General features: G+C 40.8%; 3 protein-coding genes across 3 annotated transcripts; all 3 read left to right on the plus strand.

Moving 5' to 3' along the window:
* The first annotated feature begins 1,440 nt into the window (after positions 1-1,440).
* LOC133487039 (gamma-crystallin M3-like) lies at positions 1,441-4,295 on the plus strand. The gene is made up of 3 exons (XM_061792999.1): positions 1,441-1,523; positions 3,580-3,822; positions 3,912-4,295. Exons 1-3 carry the CDS (start codon positions 1,491-1,493, stop codon positions 4,188-4,190), a joined length of 555 nt encoding a protein of 184 aa, XP_061648983.1. The 5' UTR covers positions 1,441-1,490; the 3' UTR covers positions 4,191-4,295.
* Positions 4,296-10,765: 6,470 nt separating this feature from the next.
* LOC133487038 (gamma-crystallin M3-like) lies at positions 10,766-13,350 on the plus strand. Its single transcript, XM_061792998.1, has 3 exons — positions 10,766-10,923; positions 11,764-12,006; positions 13,030-13,350. The coding sequence occupies exons 1-3, from the start codon at positions 10,840-10,842 to the stop codon at positions 13,303-13,305; spliced, it is 603 nt and encodes a 200-aa protein (XP_061648982.1). The 5' UTR covers positions 10,766-10,839; the 3' UTR covers positions 13,306-13,350.
* A 7,279-nt stretch (positions 13,351-20,629) lies between these two features.
* LOC133487043 (gamma-crystallin M3-like) lies at positions 20,630-21,872 on the plus strand. The gene is made up of 3 exons (XM_061793008.1): positions 20,630-20,763; positions 20,837-21,076; positions 21,542-21,872. Exons 1-3 carry the CDS (start codon positions 20,749-20,751, stop codon positions 21,818-21,820), a joined length of 534 nt encoding a protein of 177 aa, XP_061648992.1. The 5' UTR covers positions 20,630-20,748; the 3' UTR covers positions 21,821-21,872.
* Positions 21,873-22,321: the final 449 nt, after the last annotated feature.

Here is a 22,321-nt window from a genome sequence, read left to right on the forward strand (position 1 = left end):
ATTCCTAGTGGACAACAAAGCTGTTGGCCGTTGTGCTAGACTTTTTTGTCCCCTTTCTTTTTCTTTAGCTTCTTCTTTGTCTTGTGGCCTGGAATGGTCCACTGTAGCATCAGCTCACTGGGGAAATATCCAGTTTTCCCATATGCCAGTGCGCCCATGCTGATAACACCTCTGAAACCAAAATCCCTGGGATGACTGCGACCCCCATTCCAGATCAGTGCTGTTCACACAGAACTGTAACCTGGGAAAAGGGGAAACATACCCAGCTTTAAAAGTAAGTGTGAAAGGGGTTTCTTTGGATATCAGTGTCTGACACCCACAAACTGCTGTTTATTGGTTGCTGGGCACATTGTCACTATGTGAACACTCACAAAACACACCCACAGTTAATTATTTGATTCTCACTAAACTGAGAGCTGTGCTGAAATCCCGAGTAGTGTTTGAAGTTTTTGTGCATCTTTAAAGGCAAGGTTGGAGTCACATGAGAGTCAATGGGATATAGATCCACACAAAGTACATCTTCTTCCCCTGTGCAATGAGTCTTACTGACAAGAGCCGTGTTCCCCATGGTAACTAGCTTGCTAACTATATATATATATATACATAACGGTTGACTAGCCTGCGCGGCTAAACACTGTCCTTCCTCTAACCTGCTCGTCTAAGTCACTAATCCTCTCCTCCATTGCAATAAGCTACACTACTGGCAAGTATCATGATCAGTAAAGGAGGACGAGGAGTAGCTAATCATGTGACACACTAAACAAAAAGAGAGAAGAGGAAAAGACAGAGAAGCCATGCTAACCGGTAAACTAGCATTAAGGTAGCGTAGCAAAACACCAGAATAAGTTCTTTTGTGGTACAGTACACTTTTAACAAAAGTCTGATTGAAAAATTTTCTCAAAATTTTATTTTTTATCAAATTACCTTTGGCAAGGGGGTATATAACCCATTCAGAAATATGTCCGTTATAATTTTTGTACTTATGTTTATATTGCGAAACCGTGAAGGGACTGAATATGATTGGTATGAATTTTAGACCATATTGCCCATTCCTAGGTCAAACACTGTTTTGTTGTAAATATGTACTCTGGACTGTCAATTAATTTTTCAAAAGCAAGTGGATTGTTTAGGTATAGTATCTGAAAGTGATGTACAAGTTATTACTTTGGGATTTATGTCTGGAACCCATTTAAAAAAGACAAAAGACTATTCTCATCACTCCCGGCCATTGTCATGGTTGTCAACCACACGGTTGGACCTATTTACACGTGACTAGCATGGCTGAAAACCTTTCTAACATGAAAGAAAAAGCTTTTCTAAAGACTGAAAGGTTCCCCGCAGTGCTGAAAATATGGCCATAACCTCTGTGTTCTGGGTGTCAATAGTATGTCGCTGACTCAGGGCTTTGTTAAGGGGAGGAGCCATCATTTGGTCAGGTATAAAAATAAAGGGTTAAACCAGGTACAGGACACCACAGCAACACAACCAGTATGAGCAAAACCGGCAGCAGCATGAGGGGCAAGGTACGTTACATTTAAATTCATCTGTCCATTTTGTACCACTTGTCCTGTTCAGGGTTGCGAGTGAGCTGGAGTCTATCCTAGCTGACTCTGGCCAAAAGGTAGGGTACAGGATTGACTGGTCTCCACTCAATCACACGCAGAGGTCGGTAGTAATGCGTTATATTTACTCCGTTACATTTGCTCAAGTAACATTTTGGATAAATTGTACTTATCAGAGTAGCTTGAATGCACTGTACTTTTTACTTTTGAGTATTTATGTGAAGAAGAATCCATACTTTTACTCCGTTACAATGATCGACACCCCCCTCGCTACTTTTATATACAGTACAGTATCCATTATTACGCGCGCAATCTATTTTTAGACTTTATCTTCGACTTCCGCATAGGAAGCCAATCCAACATGATCATTAGTGTCATTTGACTCCAATTCATGAATCAGACGGCACAAGGCAGTCACATGACCGCACACAAACATATATATTTCAGCTCACTTCAAACATTAACACTGTTTCTCTCTCTCTCTCTCTCTCTCTCTCTCTCTCTCTCTCTCTCTCTCTCTCTCTCTCTCTCGCATGCACATACACACACAAAACTATCACAAATTCTGGTCAGCAAACAGCTTCTTCATTTAGTCATTTAAGTGAATAATTAAGATAATGTTTCTGTAAGCCCTTATGCATGTGTCGGTTTGGAACACTTAACATTTTTAATGGTGGCAGGTGTGTGTGGACTCTCATATACTATTATTATTATTTTATTTGACATTCATGCTCTGATTTTTTTTTTAAATCAGAAGTTACTCACAAGTTACACTTTAGTAGTTTTTTTTCACGGAGTACTTTCTTACTCTTACTGGAGTAAATATTTGAAGGAATACTTTTTACTTTTACTAGAGTCATATTAGTCTAAAGTAACAGTACTCTTACTTGAGTACAATATTTGGCTACTCTACCCACCTCTGATCACAGGGCTCATATAGACAAGAATGTCTTCAATATATCTAGTATGCATGTTCTGTGGAGTGACACTGTAGTAACTAGGAAAAAACCCAGGCAAACCCTGGGAGAACATGCAAGTGCCACAGAAACCAGAACAGAACATGGTTTTCGCAATATAAACATGAGTGCAAAACATTATCATCAAACAAAATATAACCATAAACAAAATTAATAATGGTTGTTGTTCAGTCATCAGTCGTATTTTAAAAAAAAAAACTATTTCACAAATTCTTCCAGCGTATGTAAACTTATGAGCACAACTGTACATATATGCAGTCATAGGTACCCCTCTAATATTGGAATGAACGTGTCGGCGACACCTTTTTTATAACATCTCGGTGGCCGTGACATACTAAAAGGAAAGTGTACACCTTTCTGATAACCTCTAGGTGGCGGTGGCATATTGGAATGGAAAGTGTACAGCTTTTTCACAATCACTAGATGGTGGCATGCATTTATAAAATGGGATTTTTTTTGTTTTTGTTTGATTACCCAGGCAGAATTTGTAAGATGTGTTATTCAATTATTTTTGTAAGATGTGTTATTCAATTATTTTAAGAAAACATGAAGGACCAGGCGAAATAGCTTTTATTTTATTTTAATGGGATTCAAAAAAAGCATTATCATTAAACAAAACATAACCATAAAGAAATTAATGATGGTTGTTGTTCAATCATCAGTCGTATTTAAATAAATAAATAAATATTTCATCAATTCTGGTTGGGTATGTAAACTTATGAGCAGAATTATATATATGTATAAACATATATGCAGTCATATGTACCCCTGTCATATTGGCATGAAAGTGTAGTCTCCACCTTTTTCATAACCTCTAGGTGGCATACTAGAATGAAAGTGTACAACTTTTTCCTAACCTCTAGATGGGGGCATACATTTATAAAATGTGAAAGTCTTTTTCATTTTCTCCTATAGCTATGTATAATGCGCACTATTGACTTTTGATCATCTTTGGGGGTAAAAGAAAAATGTGCATTATACAAGACAAATTACAGTATGTTGGTTTATGACAATTCACCGTTCTTCTCCTGCTATACCAGATCGTCTTCTACGAGGAGAGGAACTTCCAGGGTCGCTCCTATGAGTGCACAAGCGACTGCGCTGACATATCCTCCTACCTGAGCAGGTGCCAGTCTTGCCGCGTGGAGAGCGGCTGCTTCATGGTCTATGAGCGCCCCAACTTCATGGGTAACCAGTACTTTATAAGAAGGGGCGAGTATACCGACTCCATGAGCATGATGGGCATGAGAGACTGCATCAAGTCCTGCCGCATTATTCCCAAGGTGGGTAGAAAGCGATGTCCTTCCTAAGTTAGAAATCTCAAGAAACCTCCATTGATGCCAACACTTTTTCTCGGGCTCTTTCCAAGCAGCACAGAGGTCAGTTTAGGATAAAGATCTTCGAGAGGGAGAACTTCAGTGGCCAGTCCAACGAGCTGATGGATGACTGCGACAACATCATGGAACGCTTCAACATGAATGAATGCATGTCCTGCCAGGTGATGGAGGGCCCCTGGCTGATGTTTGAACAGCCCCAGTTCCGTGGGAAGATGATATACGTGAGGCCCGGCGAGTACCGCAGTTTCAGGGAGTTGGGCCTAAGCAGCATGAGGGTCATGAGCATGAGGCGCATCACGGACTCCTGCAACTAAATGTATAAAATAAAATAAAAATCAATTAAACAAAGTATACTGTGCACTATTGTACCATTTGCCAAACATTCAACTTTACTTTGTAAATAAAGAAGACTACCTCGATCTGAACATTATCTTGAATCTTATTGTTTGAGCAAGCAGATGCTAGCTATCCATTTCATAATTTCAAAACTGTTTTCATTGCCATTTGTCACTGTTCAAAGAATTACAACAAAACTACTATATATATATATATATATATATATATATATATATAAATAAATATATATGCGGCACGGTGGGCGACTGGTTAGAGCGTCAGCCTCACAGTTCTGAGGACCCGGGATCAATCCCCGGCCCCACCTGTGTGGAGATTGCATGTTGTCCCTGTGCCTGTGTGGGTTTTCTCCGGGCACTGCGGTTTCCCCCCACATCCCAAAAACATGCATTAATAGGAGAGTCTAAATTGCCCGTAGGCATGACTGTGAGTGCGAATGGTTGTTTGTTTGTATGTGCCCTGCGATTGGTTGGCAACCAGTATAGGGTGTACCCCGCCTCCTCCCCGATGATATGCTCCAGCACGCCCGCGACCCTAGTGAGGAGAAGCGGCTCAGAAAATGGATGGATGGATGGATATATATATATATGCACACAGACAAATTTGATATTGGACTAATCCAAAAGTAATCAAGTTACATTACTTTAATATTGTGTTACTTGGATTACATTACTGACTACATTTTTTAACAGGTAACTAGTAACTGTATTGGTTGGAATGCATATTACTATATATAAACACACAAACACACACACTGTATAAATTTTGCAATTAATTAGTTTAAAAAATTCACGCATTTTAATCGCAATTTGTGTTCCAAACAACACTGAGCATTTGTCAGTACACAATTTACAGGTACACCGATTACACTGACACAAGCGTCAGAGCTCGGCTACCAAAGTGGAGGCATTGGATGAAACAGTGTTGCTAGAACTAATGGGAAGCAAATTTCATAAAAAAAATAATAAAATAAAAATAAACAATTGAAGCCTTGACAAGCGTGGTTTTGTGCAAATTGTGCAAAAATTGTACACCTGCATTTACTTCTGGTGTAATTCAACGTCCATTAGAAGGTTACAATCAAACTAACTTTGTAAAGTATAGGGCACCATGTCTCTTTTTTATATTGGTAAATTTTAGGAAAAGTGGCGAAAAAACCTCTATCTCTGTCATCTAGAATGCTCGCTACATTAATAGAAATAAAAGTTCTCAATTTCAGCGGTCAACTGTTTTGGACTCAAACACACACAATACACAACAGGAAGTGGAATTTAAGAGAGATTTTAATGTAAACTACAGGGGAGTTTGTGGGAAAATGCAGAGGGACTTTACTTCAAAAATTACAGACAAATTTAGGTAAAGAACAAGATATAGGGTGAATGAATTCGTAATTTGAGCGTGAAAATAAGTTGAATCATAGTGAGGGAGAATAAAGTTGGGACTCGTGTGAGATCGAGATCACTATGCACCAATTTGTACTTTCTTGTAATCACTGTAATGTTTTACATCTGGTCTTTCTCAGGTGTCTCAGGAGAAACGGACGTAGGTTTCGGTGAAGAAGAAGATGCATAAAAAGTAAAAACAAAAGACCACACCCATTGACTCGGGTTTCCATGTTAAATTTCGTTCAATTTGCGTGAGCCACGCCCTAAGTACGGCTTGAGACTCAGCATATTTAAAAAAAATAAACGATTCCCAACTTTGAAACTGTCTCTCGCATAGATCAAGCATATAAAATGATTGTTTCAACTTTAGTCTTGGCAAATCAACTACTTATTGTTCAATACAACATCATTTTGTACTGTTTGGCTTCAGTCAAGAGGAGCAGTTCTCAAAGTCTCATAGCCAGATCTGCAAACCTGACACAGTAATGACATCAAGGTATACATTTACAATATTCATGGTTTGTTTTGTTTGTTACAAATGTGGGATTTCTTCAATGTCATTTTATTGTCCACAGGCAGTGTCTCTAATAACCACTACGGGATGGTCAAGTTCCATTGTTCAGCAATTGTCCCGAACTGTCAGATTTGAAAAGGGGTTTCCCAAATTATAGGTCATTAGGTCAGTTCTTGTTAAAAAGGTCCTTGTTTGAGAAGTCATTAAGAAAGGCTTGAGGACTCTTGACCAGTTTATGCCCCATGTGATATAAAACAGGTTTCCTGTGTCTTGTGAAAACAGACCAGCTGGCTGAGGTCAGGAGGCGTAAAACTGATCATATTTGACCTGAACAGTATGTAAGGGTTAAATAACAGAACTGCAAACTGATATATTTATATTTTTTCCAGTTTCCCCTCGTTAGACATTGCACCCATTATTAGAGGAAAATTGACACTGAAGTAATGCCTATTTGACCAATTATCAGCTAAGTAAGGGTGTAGCACCAAATTCTGGTGCCCCAGACATAAGCCTGTTGAAAGGCCCTTCACGCCACCCTAAACCCACCCTCGGTACCCCCCAAAACACACATACTGAAGTCTGTCCTAAAGTTGTTTGGTTTCAGACTTTTCAAACACCCCTGTTGCACATAAAAACTGCTCCAGTATAAAAAGGCATTCCGATCCACCATTCTACATGAGCATGCAACTGAACAGGACAGGGGGGGAAAAAGAAACATTCTATGGTGTGTGAATTGTGTTGTTTTAACTTTGAGCAACCTCGCTCCACCGCAGCTAACGCAACAGCATCCTGTAGTTGCTTAGTGACAGAGCAGCTCTATCAACCACATGTGTCTAGACGTTTTACACAAGACAGAGAGGCAGAATAAAGAAGTAGCATTGAACAGACTGAATTCTGAATTCGGCATCATGCCCTGCAGTGTGAACATAGCCTCTGTCTCCCAGCTGGCCTGGGAATGTCTCGGGATGCGGAAGAGCTGGACGGAGTGGCTGGGGAGAGGGAAGTCTGGGCTTCAACTACCGCGGCAACCCAACCCCAGATAATGGATAAATCATGGATAACATCCGGAGCTAATTAACTAACGTTCAGCTTAACAAAGTAATTTTCGAGCTAACAAACATGGTCTTATAAGCTAGCTAACAATCTATTGACTAAAACCTCACTTGGTAGCAACTAACTAGCTAGCTATCAAGCCAAATAATTAGTGATGGCGAGATGAAGCTTCGTGAAGCATTGTAACACTTCAGCCATTGGTTGGAGTAAAGGTTCATTTCTTGGTGCGTCATTGCACAAGAAACCACCTGCTGGCCATGTGCATAATCACATGCAGCTGTATCTTTACCACATGCAGTATGTGCTGCGTTGCATTTTTGCATCTTTTTAGCTCTTGTGAATGACTATGTATTTCAAAACAATGTTTGACCAAGTAATTTCCAACATAAAGTGTAAAATATATTATTTCTGAATGGTTAAAATGTTACTCATCACTGGCTGTTTGTATAATGTTTTTCTGTCACTTTGGGAAAATGGCATGGGCTTCAGAGGGGAGAGGATTTTGAAAGTGCTTATTTAGATATAACAGTTTATCATCATTTTTGTGTAAAGTGATTCATTCAAGAGCAAGATTTTTAAATTGGGGTATAGTAATTTATCCTCTCCCAGTGAGGTTTTATTTTACCCTGTTTTCTGTGAAAACGATAAATACTTTCCCCATGAATAAAATAAGAAACGGTGGAAAATGCAGTTTTTAATAAACAAAGGTAAGATTTTCTTATGCGGTGCAGTCCTGCTTGGGGTTTGGACCCATGCGACCACCATACCCCAGGTTGAGAGTCAAATGTATGAAACAATGGGCTATTAGAACAGGGTGCCAGGTTAGCGGGCAGGAGCCTCTTTCCAAGGATTCTGAGGAGTGAGCTGCCCAAACTGCTGCCAACCAAACTTAGCCAATACAAACTACAGTATCCAAACTGAGCTGACTGCAACTATATAAAACACACGCGCGCGCACACACACACACACACACACACACATTTTGAAAGGAGCCTGCATGAGGGATTTAGATTGCTGTCAAACCTCACGGCAAACCCTGAAGCGCTTCCGGAATCGGTCATGTGGTACAGCCTGGGTCGCGAGGCTTCAGACGTCATCACTTCTGGGTCCGCCCCTAAATGAAGCAATCCTCGATACCCGCGTTGCGGAAACGCCCCCTCCATTACTCGACATACGCCTCGAAGACTCAGCACATCTTGTAACATCACTACAAATAATGTAAAGTCACTGGTGCCTTGACTTATGAGTGCCCCACCATACGAGTTTTGGGATTTACGAACCTTCACTTGGTAATTTTTTTTCTTTGTGTTGCGAGTTGAACGTTGACTGACAACCTAGCTTCAGATGCGTTGGAGCTCAAGTAAATAAAAAAAAGAATAGAGTGACTAAGGTACTGTAATACCCTTGTATGTGGGCCAAGAATGCCACAGTCGCTGATGCGCTTTCAGCTGTTTATTAAACAGGACAAACAGTCAAACACACAAATACAAAATGAGATCACTAGCAAGGAGTGACTTCAGCTCCTGATGTCACTCACAAGGCCACGCCCCTTAAAGGCAGACAAAGGTCACATCATTCAATGCATAAATACTACAACCCCAATTCCAATGAAGTTGGGACGTTGTGTTAAACATAAATAAAAACAGAATACAATGATTTGCAAATCATGTTCGACCTATATTTAATTGAATACACTACAAAGACAAGATATTTAATGTTCAAACTGGTAAACGTTATTGTTTTTAGCAAATAATCATTAACTTAGAATTTTATGGTTACAACACGTTCCAAAAAAGCTGGGACAGGGTCATTTTTACCACTGTGTTACATCACCTTTTCTTTTAACAACATTCAATAAACGTTTGGGAACTGAGGACACAAATTGTTGAAGCTTTGCTGGTGGAATTCTTTCCCATTCTTGCTTGATGTACAGCTTCAGCTGTTCAACAGTCCGGGGTCTCCGTTGTGGTGTTTTACGCTTCTTAATGCGCCACACATTTTCAATGGGAAACAGGACTGGACTGCAGGCAGGCCAGTGTAGTACCCGCACTCTTTCATTACGAAGCCACACAGTTGTAACACGTGCAGTATGTGGTTTGGCATTGTTTTGCTGAAATAAGCAGGGGCGTCCATGAAAAAGACGTTTGCTTGGATGGCAGCATATGTTTCTCCAAAACCCAGCATATGTTTCTCCAAATCTCCAAATCCTTTACACATTGATGTGGTTTTTGATGCAGTGCCGCCTGAGGGATTGAAGGTCACGGGCATTCAATGTCGGTTTTTGGCCTTGCCACTTACATGCCGTGTTTCTCCAGATTCTGTGAACCTTTTGATGATATTATGGACCGTAGATGATGAAATCCCTAAATTCCTTGCAATTGTACATTGAGGAAAATTGTCCTTAAAATGTTCGACTATTTTCTCATGCACTTGTTCACAAAGAGGTGAACCTCGCCCCATCTTTGCTTGTGAATGACTGAGCAATTCAGGGAAGCTCCTTTTATACCCAATCATGGCACCCACCTGTTCCCCATTAGCCTGTTCACCTGTGGGATGTTCCAAACAGGTGTTTGATGAGCATTCCTCAACTTTCTAAGTCTTTTTTGCCACCTGTCGCAGCTTTTTTGGAACGTGTTGCAGCCATAAAATTCTAAGTTAATGATTATTTGCGAAACACAATAAAGTTTATCAGTTTGAACATTAAATAACTTGTCTTGGTAGTATATTCAATTAAATATAGGTTGAACATGATTTGCAAATCATTGTATTCTGTTTTATTTCTGTTTAACACAATGTCCCAACTTCATTGGAATTGGGGTTGTACAATACACACAAAATATTATTATAATTATAATTATAGTGATTACAAAAAGCAGTGTATTTCTCTACATTCTCTTTTATTTTTTTTTTTTTTTAATACAGTGTTCTTTTTCTTTTTAAAAACAGTAATAACAATTATTTGGGGGATTAACATATTAATGACATTTCATTCACTGGGAAAAATGTATTAACCATAGGCTATGAGTAAATTGAGTTACGGAACAAATTAAACTTGGAAGTCATGGTACCACTGTACCTCATTTGGTAGCAACTTATTAGTCTGCTAACAAGTTCAATACTGGCACCATATGTACATCATGTAAAGCAAATGTTAAATTAATCCAAATAAAGACAATAACAGCGTTAAACTGGCTAGCTAACTGCGACAAAGATTCAAAAATGTCAACTAGATAAATAACTGCGGCAAAGTTGAAAAATTATTTTAAAATATTAGCGCATGAATAAACAATGAACTAACTACCAGAGCAAACTGCTGAAATAAATATATGTTCGGGTTTTGAATACCTCTTGTTTTCATTGTTGTTGAGCTGCTTTCATTTCCAGGATGTACAGCAGCTATCATTGCAGATATTCTTTTTCTTTGTTTTCATCAGCCCTGCCCTCACGTGCAGCACAATGAAACCGACCATTTTGTAAATTTCAAATACAAAAGGCTTTGTGTTACCTGGTCTTCAAGGGCCTAGTCACGAGACCACCATGTTAGGCATGTGACACAAGCCCCTGCCACACTCCATAGCATCTTGCTGGCTCAGGGCTTTACACAATGGGGACCCGCTGACGCCGTAGGGTTCGCTCAGGTATAAAAGCAAGGGTTAAATGGAACAGCACAACAGCAGTTCAGTGCTAGCAGCAGCAGCTCACCTGACAACGATGACCACCACTGACATGAGCATGGGCAAGGTAAGCATTCAATATCTCCTGAAATAGGGATTCCAAAAACCTCCAACGGTGTAATGGTGGTCTGGTATAATCATTTAACAATTTTGTTTCTCAAGTACGATTTTCTTTCACAGAATCAAATATTAAATCTACATATTTCCGCTATGAGATGTTACTTTTCAAATCATAGGGTGTTTGAGGTCCTTAAAGTCTCAAATTAGATTTTCTAAAATTCTAATTGTGTTCAAAGGCCATGGACGCAATAAACTTATTTTCTTCATATTTATAAATAGTGTTTTGCATTTTTGCACAACTGAAATTGGAACGAGCGTAACCCTCAACAATGTTACAATATTGTGGTATTAAATAATACATCCACATCACCCACTCCTAAATTGGTCATATTTAGTGAAGGAGACGGTTTACATTAGATAAAAATGGCCTTACATTTATTGCCCTAACTCAAAAATGAACAATTTAAGGAAAACGTTTTTAATGGAGCATGCACGGGTGGGGGCCAACTCGGTCGTGATGTTGAAAAGCAATTTAGCAAAGTTCGATGGGGAGCAACATTGTGTGCACCAACAAACAAATTACGCAGATAATTTTTTAGTTCTACTTGGGGCTAAAAACGTTTGGGAAAGCGTGTCCTATAAGGAACATTGTTAACATTGTGTGTAATCTCTGTGTGGATGATAAAAAGTGGTGCATGGTTAAAACAATTTAGCAACAGCTGTCTTATAAGTAACAACATCGAGAGGGGGGTGCGCCAACTCTGCCAGGATGGTGAAAAGGGCTGCGGGGCTAAAAAAAAAAAAAAAAAGTTTGGGAATGTTACTGTACCCCTGTTTGCTTTCCCAGATCATCTTCTTCGAGGAGAGGAACTTGCAGGGTCGCTCCTACGAGTGCATGAGCGACTGCTCCGACGTGTCCTCCTACCTGAACAGATGCCAGTCCTGCCAGGTGGAGAGCGGCTGCTTCATGATCTACGAGCGTCCTAACTTCATGGGCAATCAACACTTCATGAAGAGGGGCGAGCACGCCGACTCCATCAGCATGATGGGCATGACCAGTGGCATCAAGTCCTGTCGCATCATCCACATGGTGGGTAGAAAGGGCCGTGGGTTTTGTAAGGGTGGCGTGTGTAAAATATGCTCTTTACATTATCTACCTGTAGAGTGGTAGATACTGTGATACTTTTTGCATTTAGCTATTTTTCCTTAAATGTATTCATTTTTTATTAACATATCAAATAATTGGTCAATGAATTGATAAATAATCAAATGAAAAACAATGGAAAAAAATAGATATAGATAGATTTAACATTTTGCAATTTACTCTATTCAATAGTAGCTTAATTAAATATAATTAAATTCATTTAAAATAGAATGGAAGTAAGAATGAAACGATTAACTATTTTACCTATGAATAAACTATATTCCATAAATTAAGTACACATTTTAACTTTGAAGTAAACCCTGGACTGTTTTAAAAATCAAATGTGGCCCTTGAGCGGAAAGGTTTTCCCATCCCCAACTAAATGAAACACGAGTTTGTTTGCCCCCCTTCTCGTGATTCAATTACAACCATCATATGAGAGTTTTTCACACGCAACAACACGATAGCGATAGCATCGGCAGCCAACAAGATGAAGCTGGGTGTTATTAATAAGTGAATCAGCCGTGTCTAAATAAAACATATTTGGGTTTGCGCGTTGACAGTTAGCACGTCGTTAGCATACTGTACATGCTTTAGCTTTGCTTCCTTGTTTTGTTTAGATCAGTGAGTCTCATCAGTGCTTCAACATCTTTAAGAACTGTTTGAAAGAATCACAAACTGTAGAAGCCCGTAACATAATAACAGCCCATAACGTATTATGGCCCATAAAGTAATACCGTTGCCCTTTGTAAAATGCAATAGGCCCATAACGTAATAAATGGCCAATGTCATAAAGGCCTGAATATGGAGAAAGGGAGTACGAGAGAGACATTTGAGACCCACTGCTTTAGATGTCTGACTGCAGGACCGAGAAAAACAATGAAGTGATTTGGAAGACAGAAAACGAGAGTGGAAACACTTTAAAAAACCTCCAGAAATGCTAATATTTTTTTATTCTCCACAAAACAGCACAAAGGCCAGTTCAGGATTAGGATCTTTGAACGGGAGAACATGACCGGCCAGTCCCAAGAGCTGCAGGAGGACTGCGACAACATAGTGGAGCGCCTCCGGATGAAAGAATGCTTGTCCTGCCAGGTGATGGAGGGCCACTGGCTGCTGTTCGAGCAGCCCAACTTCCGTGGCAAGATGGTGTACATGAGGCCCAGCGAGCACCGCAGCTTCAAGGAGATGGGCATGAGCAGTACTCGCTTCTTGAGCATGAAGCGCATCATGGACATATGCTAGATGTTTGATTTTTCAAATTAAAACCACTAAAAGATATCAGTTGAACACGCCTGCGTCCCTTTCTTTCCTTTACGACTGTTTCTTTTTTAATATAATGATACTATGTTGACATACAGTTATAATCAAGCAAAATCAAGCCGCATGTTCTAACTAGCTCAATAACCTGCTAGTTTACAAGCTAAGTATCTAGCTCATTAGATAGCAAATAATGAGCCGGGAAAGCAAACTAAGCTACTTTTTCTACCAGGAAATTCAGATTAACAAGTTTACAACTAAAAGTTCAATGATGATCAAATACAAATAGAAAAGTCTCGTCGTGTATGCTACAGCAAGCTAAGCTGAATATTCAAATGAACTTATTAGGGAGCTACCAACTAGGTAGTTGACAAGCGAAATATCTAGCTCACGAGGTAAAATGCACTTTTTCAAGCTATTCTAGTGGTCTTTTCCGCCTGGCATTAAAAACGGTCGGGTTTCTCATTATTATGCGATAGGTAAATGAGCTTTGCTCTGATTGGATCGCTCATCTCCCCTCATTTAAATATGGAAAACAGCATGGGTCTAATTGGTCCATATCACTGCATCTGCTTGCTCGAAGTCACGTCCTTCGATGGTTAGGTCAGACTGAAATCCTTTGCATGAGTTTGATTGTGGGAGCTATTTATACACACGGAACAGACATTCGAGTGGTCGCTCACACACACGTGCCCGGAGAGCGAGAGCGCTGTGAGCGGCTACGGCGACGTCTGTCCCCGGCAGCCACTCACAGCACGGCGAGAATGGTGGAGCACTCTCTCGGGCACGAGCCGCCGCCGAATCGCAGAAGAGGACCACATTCGCTTCATTTGCACCACGCTGAGAGTTTGCATAAATTATTGTCAAGCACAATTCACCACGCATTAGATTGTTGGCACGCTAATAGAGAATGTGAGCTGAGATTAGATGCGGGTGACAGTAAAAAGAGAGGGGGCTATTTTCCACTCCCATTCATGTGAATTGAACTGGCTGTGACGACCATCTCAAAAAAATCTGAAAAATATTTTCCAATCTCCTTGTATGCTGTAGTGTCCCTCAAGGTTCGGTCCTTGGCCCCACGCTCTTCACCATTTACCTGCTTCCCCTTGGCCGTGTCATCAGCCGGCATGGAATTTCATTCCATTGATGACACCCAACTTTATATCAAAACAAACCGGGCCCTCTCTGCAGCTCGTCCACATCCTCACTCACCACATGCCTGGAGAAGATGTAGGCGTGCAAAAATGGAAGCCATTCTCGTTGGCACCTCACACCAGACCCAGTCATCCTCCACCACCTGCATCACTTTTTCTGGCCATAATATTCAGTTCTCATTTACGGTTACTAACCTTGGTGTGGAAATGGACCCTTACCTGACTTCAAACACCTCTGCAAGACCTCCTTCTTTCACCTCAGAAACATTGCATAGCTCTGCCCTACATGCCCTACGATGCCGAAAAAATTGTCCACGCCTTTGTTTCCTCCATGCTGAACTACTGCAACGCACTTCTCATCGGGATCCCCAAAAAGAAAATCCAGCCGTTGCAGTACGTACGTAATAACAATATTTATGAATGTGTGTGGTGTTTGAGAGACGAACGCTGTGAATCTTGGCCAAGTGTTTGGTGAAAGTGCGTCGTTTGATTGATTACAGGAAGATCTGTCGTTCGCTGTGGATGCTGTATGTGTGTTATTACTAGGTTTTACACGATTTAAATGACTTGTTCATTTACTGTATATATATATATATATATATATATATATATATATATATATATATATATATATATATACTTAGTTGCTCAAAAAATTATATTTACAATATATATATACTTAATTGCTCAAAAATATATATTTACAATAAATAATCTATCTTTATCTTTGTTCATCTATTTATGCCAGTGAGGCATAGTGACAGACAGAACAAATGATAAATGGTCTTCTATTAGATGGCAGGAAATATGTATTCACTTTTTGTGACATTTTTGTTTGTTGTTGTGCCGTGAGATTTTTCAATTGTAAAATATGTTCCATATGCTCCATAAAGGTTGGAAATCACTGGTCTAGTCAGATAGTGTATTTTAACTGCCCAAAAAACAACAACACATGCATCGGGCCCTACAGAAACATGATTTGCTTTATTCGCTTAAAAGACTTCATGAAGAAGCTGTTTGCTGAACAGACGTATTGATTGTGTGTGCGACACCATAAGGACAGTGCTAATTTTGCCATATCCGCTGCCAAAACAACAATGGAAACATCTGCAATTTACCTAAAGGTGTTTTCTCAAGTTTGAAGTGGGCAGAAATATCCAAGTTTGAGCAGTCACAATTTAAGAGCTTCATGATAAAGCTGTTGTTTTTTTGGAGCCTGTAAAATAAAACTAGTTTTGTTGGTTTTGTTTTGCTCTCCTTCCTGCTGTCTCTTTAGTGCCAATTGCCATGACATTCAGACATGGCATCAGATATTAGGCCACTGTTATTATGATGATGTTCTAAAATCATAAATTGTGGTTGAGGGTATGCAGATCAAGTGCAAATCAGTAAGGCCCGAACAAGAGTGTGAGATGTGTATGCAGCGAAAATTTGTTGAAATGACAAATAGGACTCTGATACTAAACTGATGCTCGGTATGATAAAAACAGTCCAGCATTTTTAATCTATCATCCAGACACAAAGTATAAAAGCACAGGCTGGTAAATTTTGTGATCAAGGCAGCTGAAGAAAAACAGACACAGACAAGTGTCGATACTTACGGGGGTTCAGACCACAGTAGTACCACAGTAGACTACTGCAGTACTACTACAGTAGAGCTGTATGTGGTGTACCACATTTGGGGAGGCTATGAGGTCAGCTAACTCAAAAGAGTAAGTAAAACACAGTCTGGACAGTCAGCGTGACATGCGCGGGTGCCATTTTGTCAACCAGTTTGACATAACGTCATTATGCAACGCAATGTCAAGCGAATGACTAGTTCCAAAATGTGCCATATGTAAGGTATATTTTTTAAAGAAACCTCAAAATATATACTGTATATTTTATGTTAATCTTAGATTATCATCATGGCCAGTTAGTGAACTATAAAAGAAATAGGCTCCATTCATAGACAACATACAGTGGGTACGGAAAGTACAACCCCAATTCCAAATAAGTTGGACAGGTGATGAGCAGTGCCTGGTTTTCTCCACACATATCGCTTAGAATTAAGGCAAAAGAGTTCTATCTTGGTCTCATCAGACCAGAGAATCTTATTTCTCACCATCTTGGAGTCCTACAGGTGTTTTTTAGCAAACTCCATGCAGGCTTTCATATGTCTTGCCCTGAGGAGAGGCTTCCTTCGGGCCACTCTGCCATAAAGTCCCGACTGGTGGAGGCCTGCAATGATGGTTGACTTTCGAGAACTTTCTCCCATCTCCCGCTGCATCTCTGGAGCTCAGCCACAGTGATCTTTGGGTTCTTCTTTACATCTCTCACCAAGGCTCTTCTCCCCCGTTTGCTGTTTGGTTGGACAGTCACCTCTATGAAGGGTTCTGGTCATCCCAAGCATCTTCAATTTAAGGATTATGGAGGCCACTGTGCTCTTAGGAATCTTAAGTGCAGCAGAATTTTTTTTGTAACTTGGCCAGATCTGTGCCTTGCCACAATTCTCTTTCTGAGCTCTTCAGGCAGTTCCTTTGATCTCATGATTCTCATTTGCTCTGACATGCACGATGAGCAGCCCTATGGAATGCAGCCCTATGGGGGGCGAAAGTCAGTGCAAACTGTAGGCCAGTCCCAAGCCCGGATAAATGCAGAGGTTTGCGTCAGGAAACTTAAAACTTTGCCAAACAAATATGAGCGTTCATCCAAATAATTCCATACATACCCGTGGCCCGGGTTAACAACGTCCACCACCGGCGCCGTCAACCTGCAGGACGCCGTTGGAAATTCAGCTACTGTGGGTCGAAGTCAAAGAAGAAGAAGAGGTGGAAAGAGGGTTCTTCGGCAGAAAGAGAAGAGGAAAGCACAGAGCCTAGAACTGAATGTGGGGACTTTGAATGTTGGGACTATGACAGGAAAATCTAGGGAGTTGACATGATGATTAGAAGAAAGGTTGATATATTGTGTGTCCAGGAGACCACGTGGAAAGGCAGTAAGGCTAGAAGTTTAGGGGCAGGGTTTAAATTATTTTCCATGGTGTAGATGGGAAGGGAAATGGTGTCGGAGTTATTTTAAAAGAAGAGTTGGCTAAGAATGTCTTGGAGGTGAAAAGAGTATCAGATCGAGTGTAATGTGATTAGTGGCTATGCCCCACAGGTAGGATGTGACCTAGAGGTGAAAGAGAAATTCTGGAAGGAGCTAGACGAAGTAGTTCTGAGCATCCCAGACAGAGAGAGAGGCGTAATTGGTGCAGATTGTAATGGAAATGTTGGTGAAGGTAATAGGGGTGATGAAGAAGTGATGGGTAAGTACGGCATCCAGGAAAGGAACTTGGAGGGACAGATAGTGGTAGACTTTGCAACAAGGATGCAAATGGCTGTAGTGAACACATTTTTTCCAGAAGAGGCACGAACATAGGGTGACCTACAAGAGCGGAGGTAGATGCACGCAGGTGGATTACATCTTGTGCAGACGATGTAATCTGAAGGAGGTTACCAACTGTAAGGTAGTGGTAGGGGAGAGTGTGGCTAGACAGCATAGGATGGTGGTGTCTAAGATGTCTCTGGTGGTGGGGAGGACGATTAGGAAGACAAAAATGTAAAAATTTCAAAAATTGTGTTTTTTCTGTCAATTTTGGGTGCTGTGTGTACATTAATGAGGAAAAAAATGAACTTAAATGATTTTAGCAAATGTCTGCAATATAACAAAGAGTGAAAAATTTAAGGCGGTCTGAATACTTTCCCTACCCACTGTACATTTTTCTTTACCAAGACCATCAAAAGGGTGCATTGGCAAGCACCCCTGTTTTCAAAATATATAATTTTTGACACAAAATAAATGCATTATTCAGCTCTATAAAATAATAATGCAAATTATTTTTAATTAAGATTTGATTAAGATTGGGTTTACCACCCATAGGCGACATCTTTTGAGGGTATTCGACAAACGTGCAGCCATACAGCTTGTCTGGGACAACCAACCATTTTGCCAAAATCACCTTAAAAAGCCCCAAAACTTACATTAGCTGCTGGGAAAACAAACAATATTGCATCCATAAACCATGTGACATGGATGTAACCAATGCGGAGCAGTGTAGTGAGTTCAATGAGTGTCCAGACTGTTTTCTTTGGCTTTGGCAAAGAGAACGGCGCTCTGGTACAACCTCGCCATATTTGGAAGTGATTTGTTAGCACCCTAGCATGAAGTCTATTTCTGTTAGCGCTCTGAAATCACTCAACCAACCCCTTCTCCTATTGGCTGCACCGTCTGATGTCACAGCACCCACTTCAACATTTTTCAACTTGAGGCGCGGCGCTGCAACGGCAAATGTCCAACTTGAGCGTCGCTACGCAATGCGACACTGCGCTGTCGTTGCGTCCTCACAGCACATACACGATGAATGGGAACGGGTTTGTCGATGGCGTGCTGCGCCCTGCTAAGTGTGAAAAGGCATTTACGGACAAACGCATGCGCACACACACGCACGTACACAAACACTTAAATACACGTGTGTCTCTTAACCTCTACTAATTGTTAATAAATGATGGCTTGAATATTTGTTATTTTATGTATATATATTTATGAACCTTGTAACCTTTTTGTATTTTCTGTATCCCCTATTGCTCCTAAAATGATTGAAATTTCACCATTCGTAGGATTAGTAAAGGTTATCTTATATCATAAATATTTATTATATTAATGTACTTCTAAACTTATAGCCCCATTTTCTCTAGTGACGTAGCGTGCTAGCGGTGACATACAAATACATCTCGGGTTCCGGTCCCTGTGTGGCTGTCTAGCTTCGTCGTGTATTACAGTATTTTCTCTCTAGACACTTAATTTTCCTGCTATTTTTCTTTTAAAAGTTGCTTACTCGACGCTGTAACGCGGTTCCAGCCAGACCTATGTTGACAAATGTACCGTATCAACCAATCACTTACCTTGGTGTTTTGCGAATTCATGTCACGATAGTTTAGCAATTAGCATGACATCATCATTTTTGTCCTGTTATTTACGCCTTATCCTCCCTTCGTGATAACAATACTTGTCAGAAGTGTAGCTTATTTGCCGCCATGGAGGCGATGATTAGTGACTTATGCTGTGTGTTGAGAACGTTCTCCTATGTAGCTTGTAGGTAGCTGGGGCGACTCAAAATAGCATGTAACAAGTAATCCCTTAGTACCTGAACAGCGGAAAGCAGTGAGATTGGGCGACTGTTGTTATTTGGCCTCAGTTTTTGCTTGCGTCATAACAAGATCCTGTTTTGGCAGTTTTATTTTGGTGAATAAAGTCTTTCAGTCTGAAACCGAAAATGCACTTTTGGGCCATTATCGACTGAAACCTCTCAGTGGCCGAAATTTTGGTGCATCACTATTCTATATTTTGTATGTTTTTCTTCTATTTCCTTTTTATTATATATTTTTTATCTTATTCAAGGGGGCTAAACTGAATGGTGTGGCAGAGTCCACCATCTATTGATCAGCCGCCACTGAATCGTAACCATTTTTTCAACTAATTTGAGAGTCCCTGCTAATGTCGAGGGGAAACAAATCGGTATGCTTACTGCTCTTATAGTGTGGTGTGCTCGAGATGACCAATAACGCCACACACATAATGACCAGAACGCCACATACATAATGATATCACCACTGAAAATCGTTTTGTACCCCAAACCAAACCATCTCTATCATAGTACCAAGACTTGCTTTGAAGTCATATGTCATACTTCAGAATTCTTCTGTTGTTTTTGGTGAGTAATGCTGAAGTAGTGAAAGACATTACCATTCAGATACTAAAATTATTGGAACTAATTACTATCAGGTGAGTTCAACTAGTAATACACTGTATGATATATTATATTTTGGAAGTAAGTTACTTCACACTGTTCATGTCCATCGAAAGAAGTTCGTATACAGCAGTTAAATAATTTCTATATTCCAATTCTTTTGTTCTACAGAATGTATGTTTATTACGATGTATTGATGGAGTGATCTGTAGGACGTTTTTGTTTGTGGAAAACCTGTTTTTTGCCTTTGAACACTGTAGACAATGCAAGTGACACGGGGGGCCTCTTCGCCACAATTGCTACCAGCACAAATCACAATGCATTTAAAGGTCTCTTTGAACTTTGGCCGTGCACGCGGTGGGGCCTCCGCTGCATGTTGCCCTGTCAGGACATTGCACAATGGGGTCATGTATACTTCGGGCGCAAGGTCAGGTATAAAAGCAGCCGGGCAACATGGAGAAAACCAAGTAGTCCCTTTGAGCTTCCACACGTGCCACAGCAGCCATGACCATGGGCAAGGTAAATCTCAGCTTTGGTAGAATTAGTTTTATGTTATAATCTATCTAATCAGTTATGACTGCTTGGGTTTCAGATCATCTTCTATGAGGACAGGAACTTTCAGGGTCGGTCGTATGAGACCAGCAGCGACTGCGCTGACATGTCCTCTTACCTGAGCAGGTGCCTCTCTTGCCGGGTGGAAAGCGGCTGCTTCATGGTCTATGACCGCACAAACTACATGGGCAACCAGTTCTTTGTCAGGAGGGGTGACTACTCCGACTACCAGCGCATGGGCATGAATGACTGCATCAGGTCTTGCCGCATGATCCCTATGGTACTGTACCACAGCCATCCAATGTCTACCACTTAATCTATTCAGGGTCATGAGAAAGATGGGCATCTATGCCACTCTGAACAGGTCTATCACAGAGCACATCTAGACAAACAATCATTTACTTTCAGGGGATGTGTAGCTTGGCTTAGGTGGCAGAGTGGTCGTTTCTCAACCCAATGTTTGCAGGTTTGATCCTCAGTCCTTTGACCCCGTTGACGTATCCTTGAAAAAGATACTGCCTTACCACATTTACTATAACACCAAGTTACCGAACATCCATTATTTTTAAAATGTGGGAGGAAACCAGAGTACCCAAGGAAAAGCCATACAAGCAGGGGAGAACAAGATTCGAGGCAAGAACCTTTGGGTAGCCTGTGGCACAAACTGTACATCACATTTCCACTTAATGATCCATTTTAAATAGTGTGAGTTGCTGACTTTTCCCTCTCTCCTTTCAACCCACAGCACAGAGGCCAATTCAGGATCAGGATATTTGAGCGGGAGAACATGAGTGGCCAGTCCAACGAGCTGCAGGAGGACTGCGAAAACATCATAGACCGCCTTCGCATGAGTGAATGCTCGTCCTGCACCGTGCTAGAGGGCCACTGGCTGCTGTTCGACCAGCCCAACTTCAGGGGCAAAATGATTTACCTGAGGCCTGGCGAATACAGTAGCTTCAAGGACATGGGCATGAGTGGCATTCACTTCATGAGCATGAGGCGCATCATGGATTCCTGTTCTTAGAAGCAACTGTGTAGCAAAGCAAGATTTTAAATAAAAATCACTTTTAAATGTACTACCTAGTGTCTTATCTTCAATGAAACTCATACTATAGAACAGAAGTACATCCAGGCCAGTGCTGTGTGCAAATTTTGTGAGGAAAAACAAAATCATTGCAATGTCATACTGCTGATATTTTGCCAATGCTAATGATGATATCGGCAGCACGGTGGACAACTGGTTAGCACATCTGCCTCACAGTTCTGAGGTCTCACCTGTGTGGAGTTTGCATGTTCTCCCCGTACCTGTGTAGGTTTTCTCCGGGTGCTCCGGTTTCATCCCACATTCCAAAAACATGCATGATAGGTAAATTGAAAGTCTAAATGGCTCGTAGATATGAATGTGAGTGTGAGTGGTTGTCTGTTTCTTTCTGCCTTGCGATTGTCTGGTGACCAGATCAGGGTGTCCTCCTCCTCTTGCCCAGAGTCAGCTGGGGTAGGCTCCAACATGCCCGTGACCCTCGTG

The sequence above is a fragment of the Phyllopteryx taeniolatus genome, chromosome 12 (assembly GCF_024500385.1).
Source record: "Phyllopteryx taeniolatus isolate TA_2022b chromosome 12, UOR_Ptae_1.2, whole genome shotgun sequence".
Lineage (NCBI taxonomy): Eukaryota > Metazoa > Chordata > Actinopteri > Syngnathiformes > Syngnathidae > Phyllopteryx > Phyllopteryx taeniolatus.

What these genes read in the sequence shown, in the direction of transcription:
- LOC133487039 (XM_061792999.1), top strand. Translation starts at nt 1,491, where the DNA reads ATGAGCAAAACCGGCAGCAGCATGAGGGGCAAG. An exon ending in GCAGCAGCATGAGGGGCAAG is followed by an intron (nt 1,524 to 3,579) that starts GTACGTTACATT and finishes CTGCTATACCAG; the next exon opens with ATCGTCTTCTACGAGGAGAG. An exon ending in CCTGCCGCATTATTCCCAAG is followed by an intron (nt 3,823 to 3,911) that starts GTGGGTAGAAAG and finishes CTTTCCAAGCAG; the next exon opens with CACAGAGGTCAGTTTAGGAT.
- LOC133487038 (XM_061792998.1), top strand. Translation starts at nt 10,840, where the DNA reads ATGGAACAGCACAACAGCAGTTCAGTGCTAGCAGCAGCAGCTCACCTG. An exon ending in CTGACATGAGCATGGGCAAG is followed by an intron (nt 10,924 to 11,763) that starts GTAAGCATTCAA and finishes TTGCTTTCCCAG; the next exon opens with ATCATCTTCTTCGAGGAGAG. An exon ending in CCTGTCGCATCATCCACATG is followed by an intron (nt 12,007 to 13,029) that starts GTGGGTAGAAAG and finishes TCCACAAAACAG; the next exon opens with CACAAAGGCCAGTTCAGGAT.
- LOC133487043 (XM_061793008.1), top strand. An exon ending in CTTGCCGCATGATCCCTATG is followed by an intron (nt 21,077 to 21,541) that starts GTACTGTACCAC and finishes TTCAACCCACAG; the next exon opens with CACAGAGGCCAATTCAGGAT.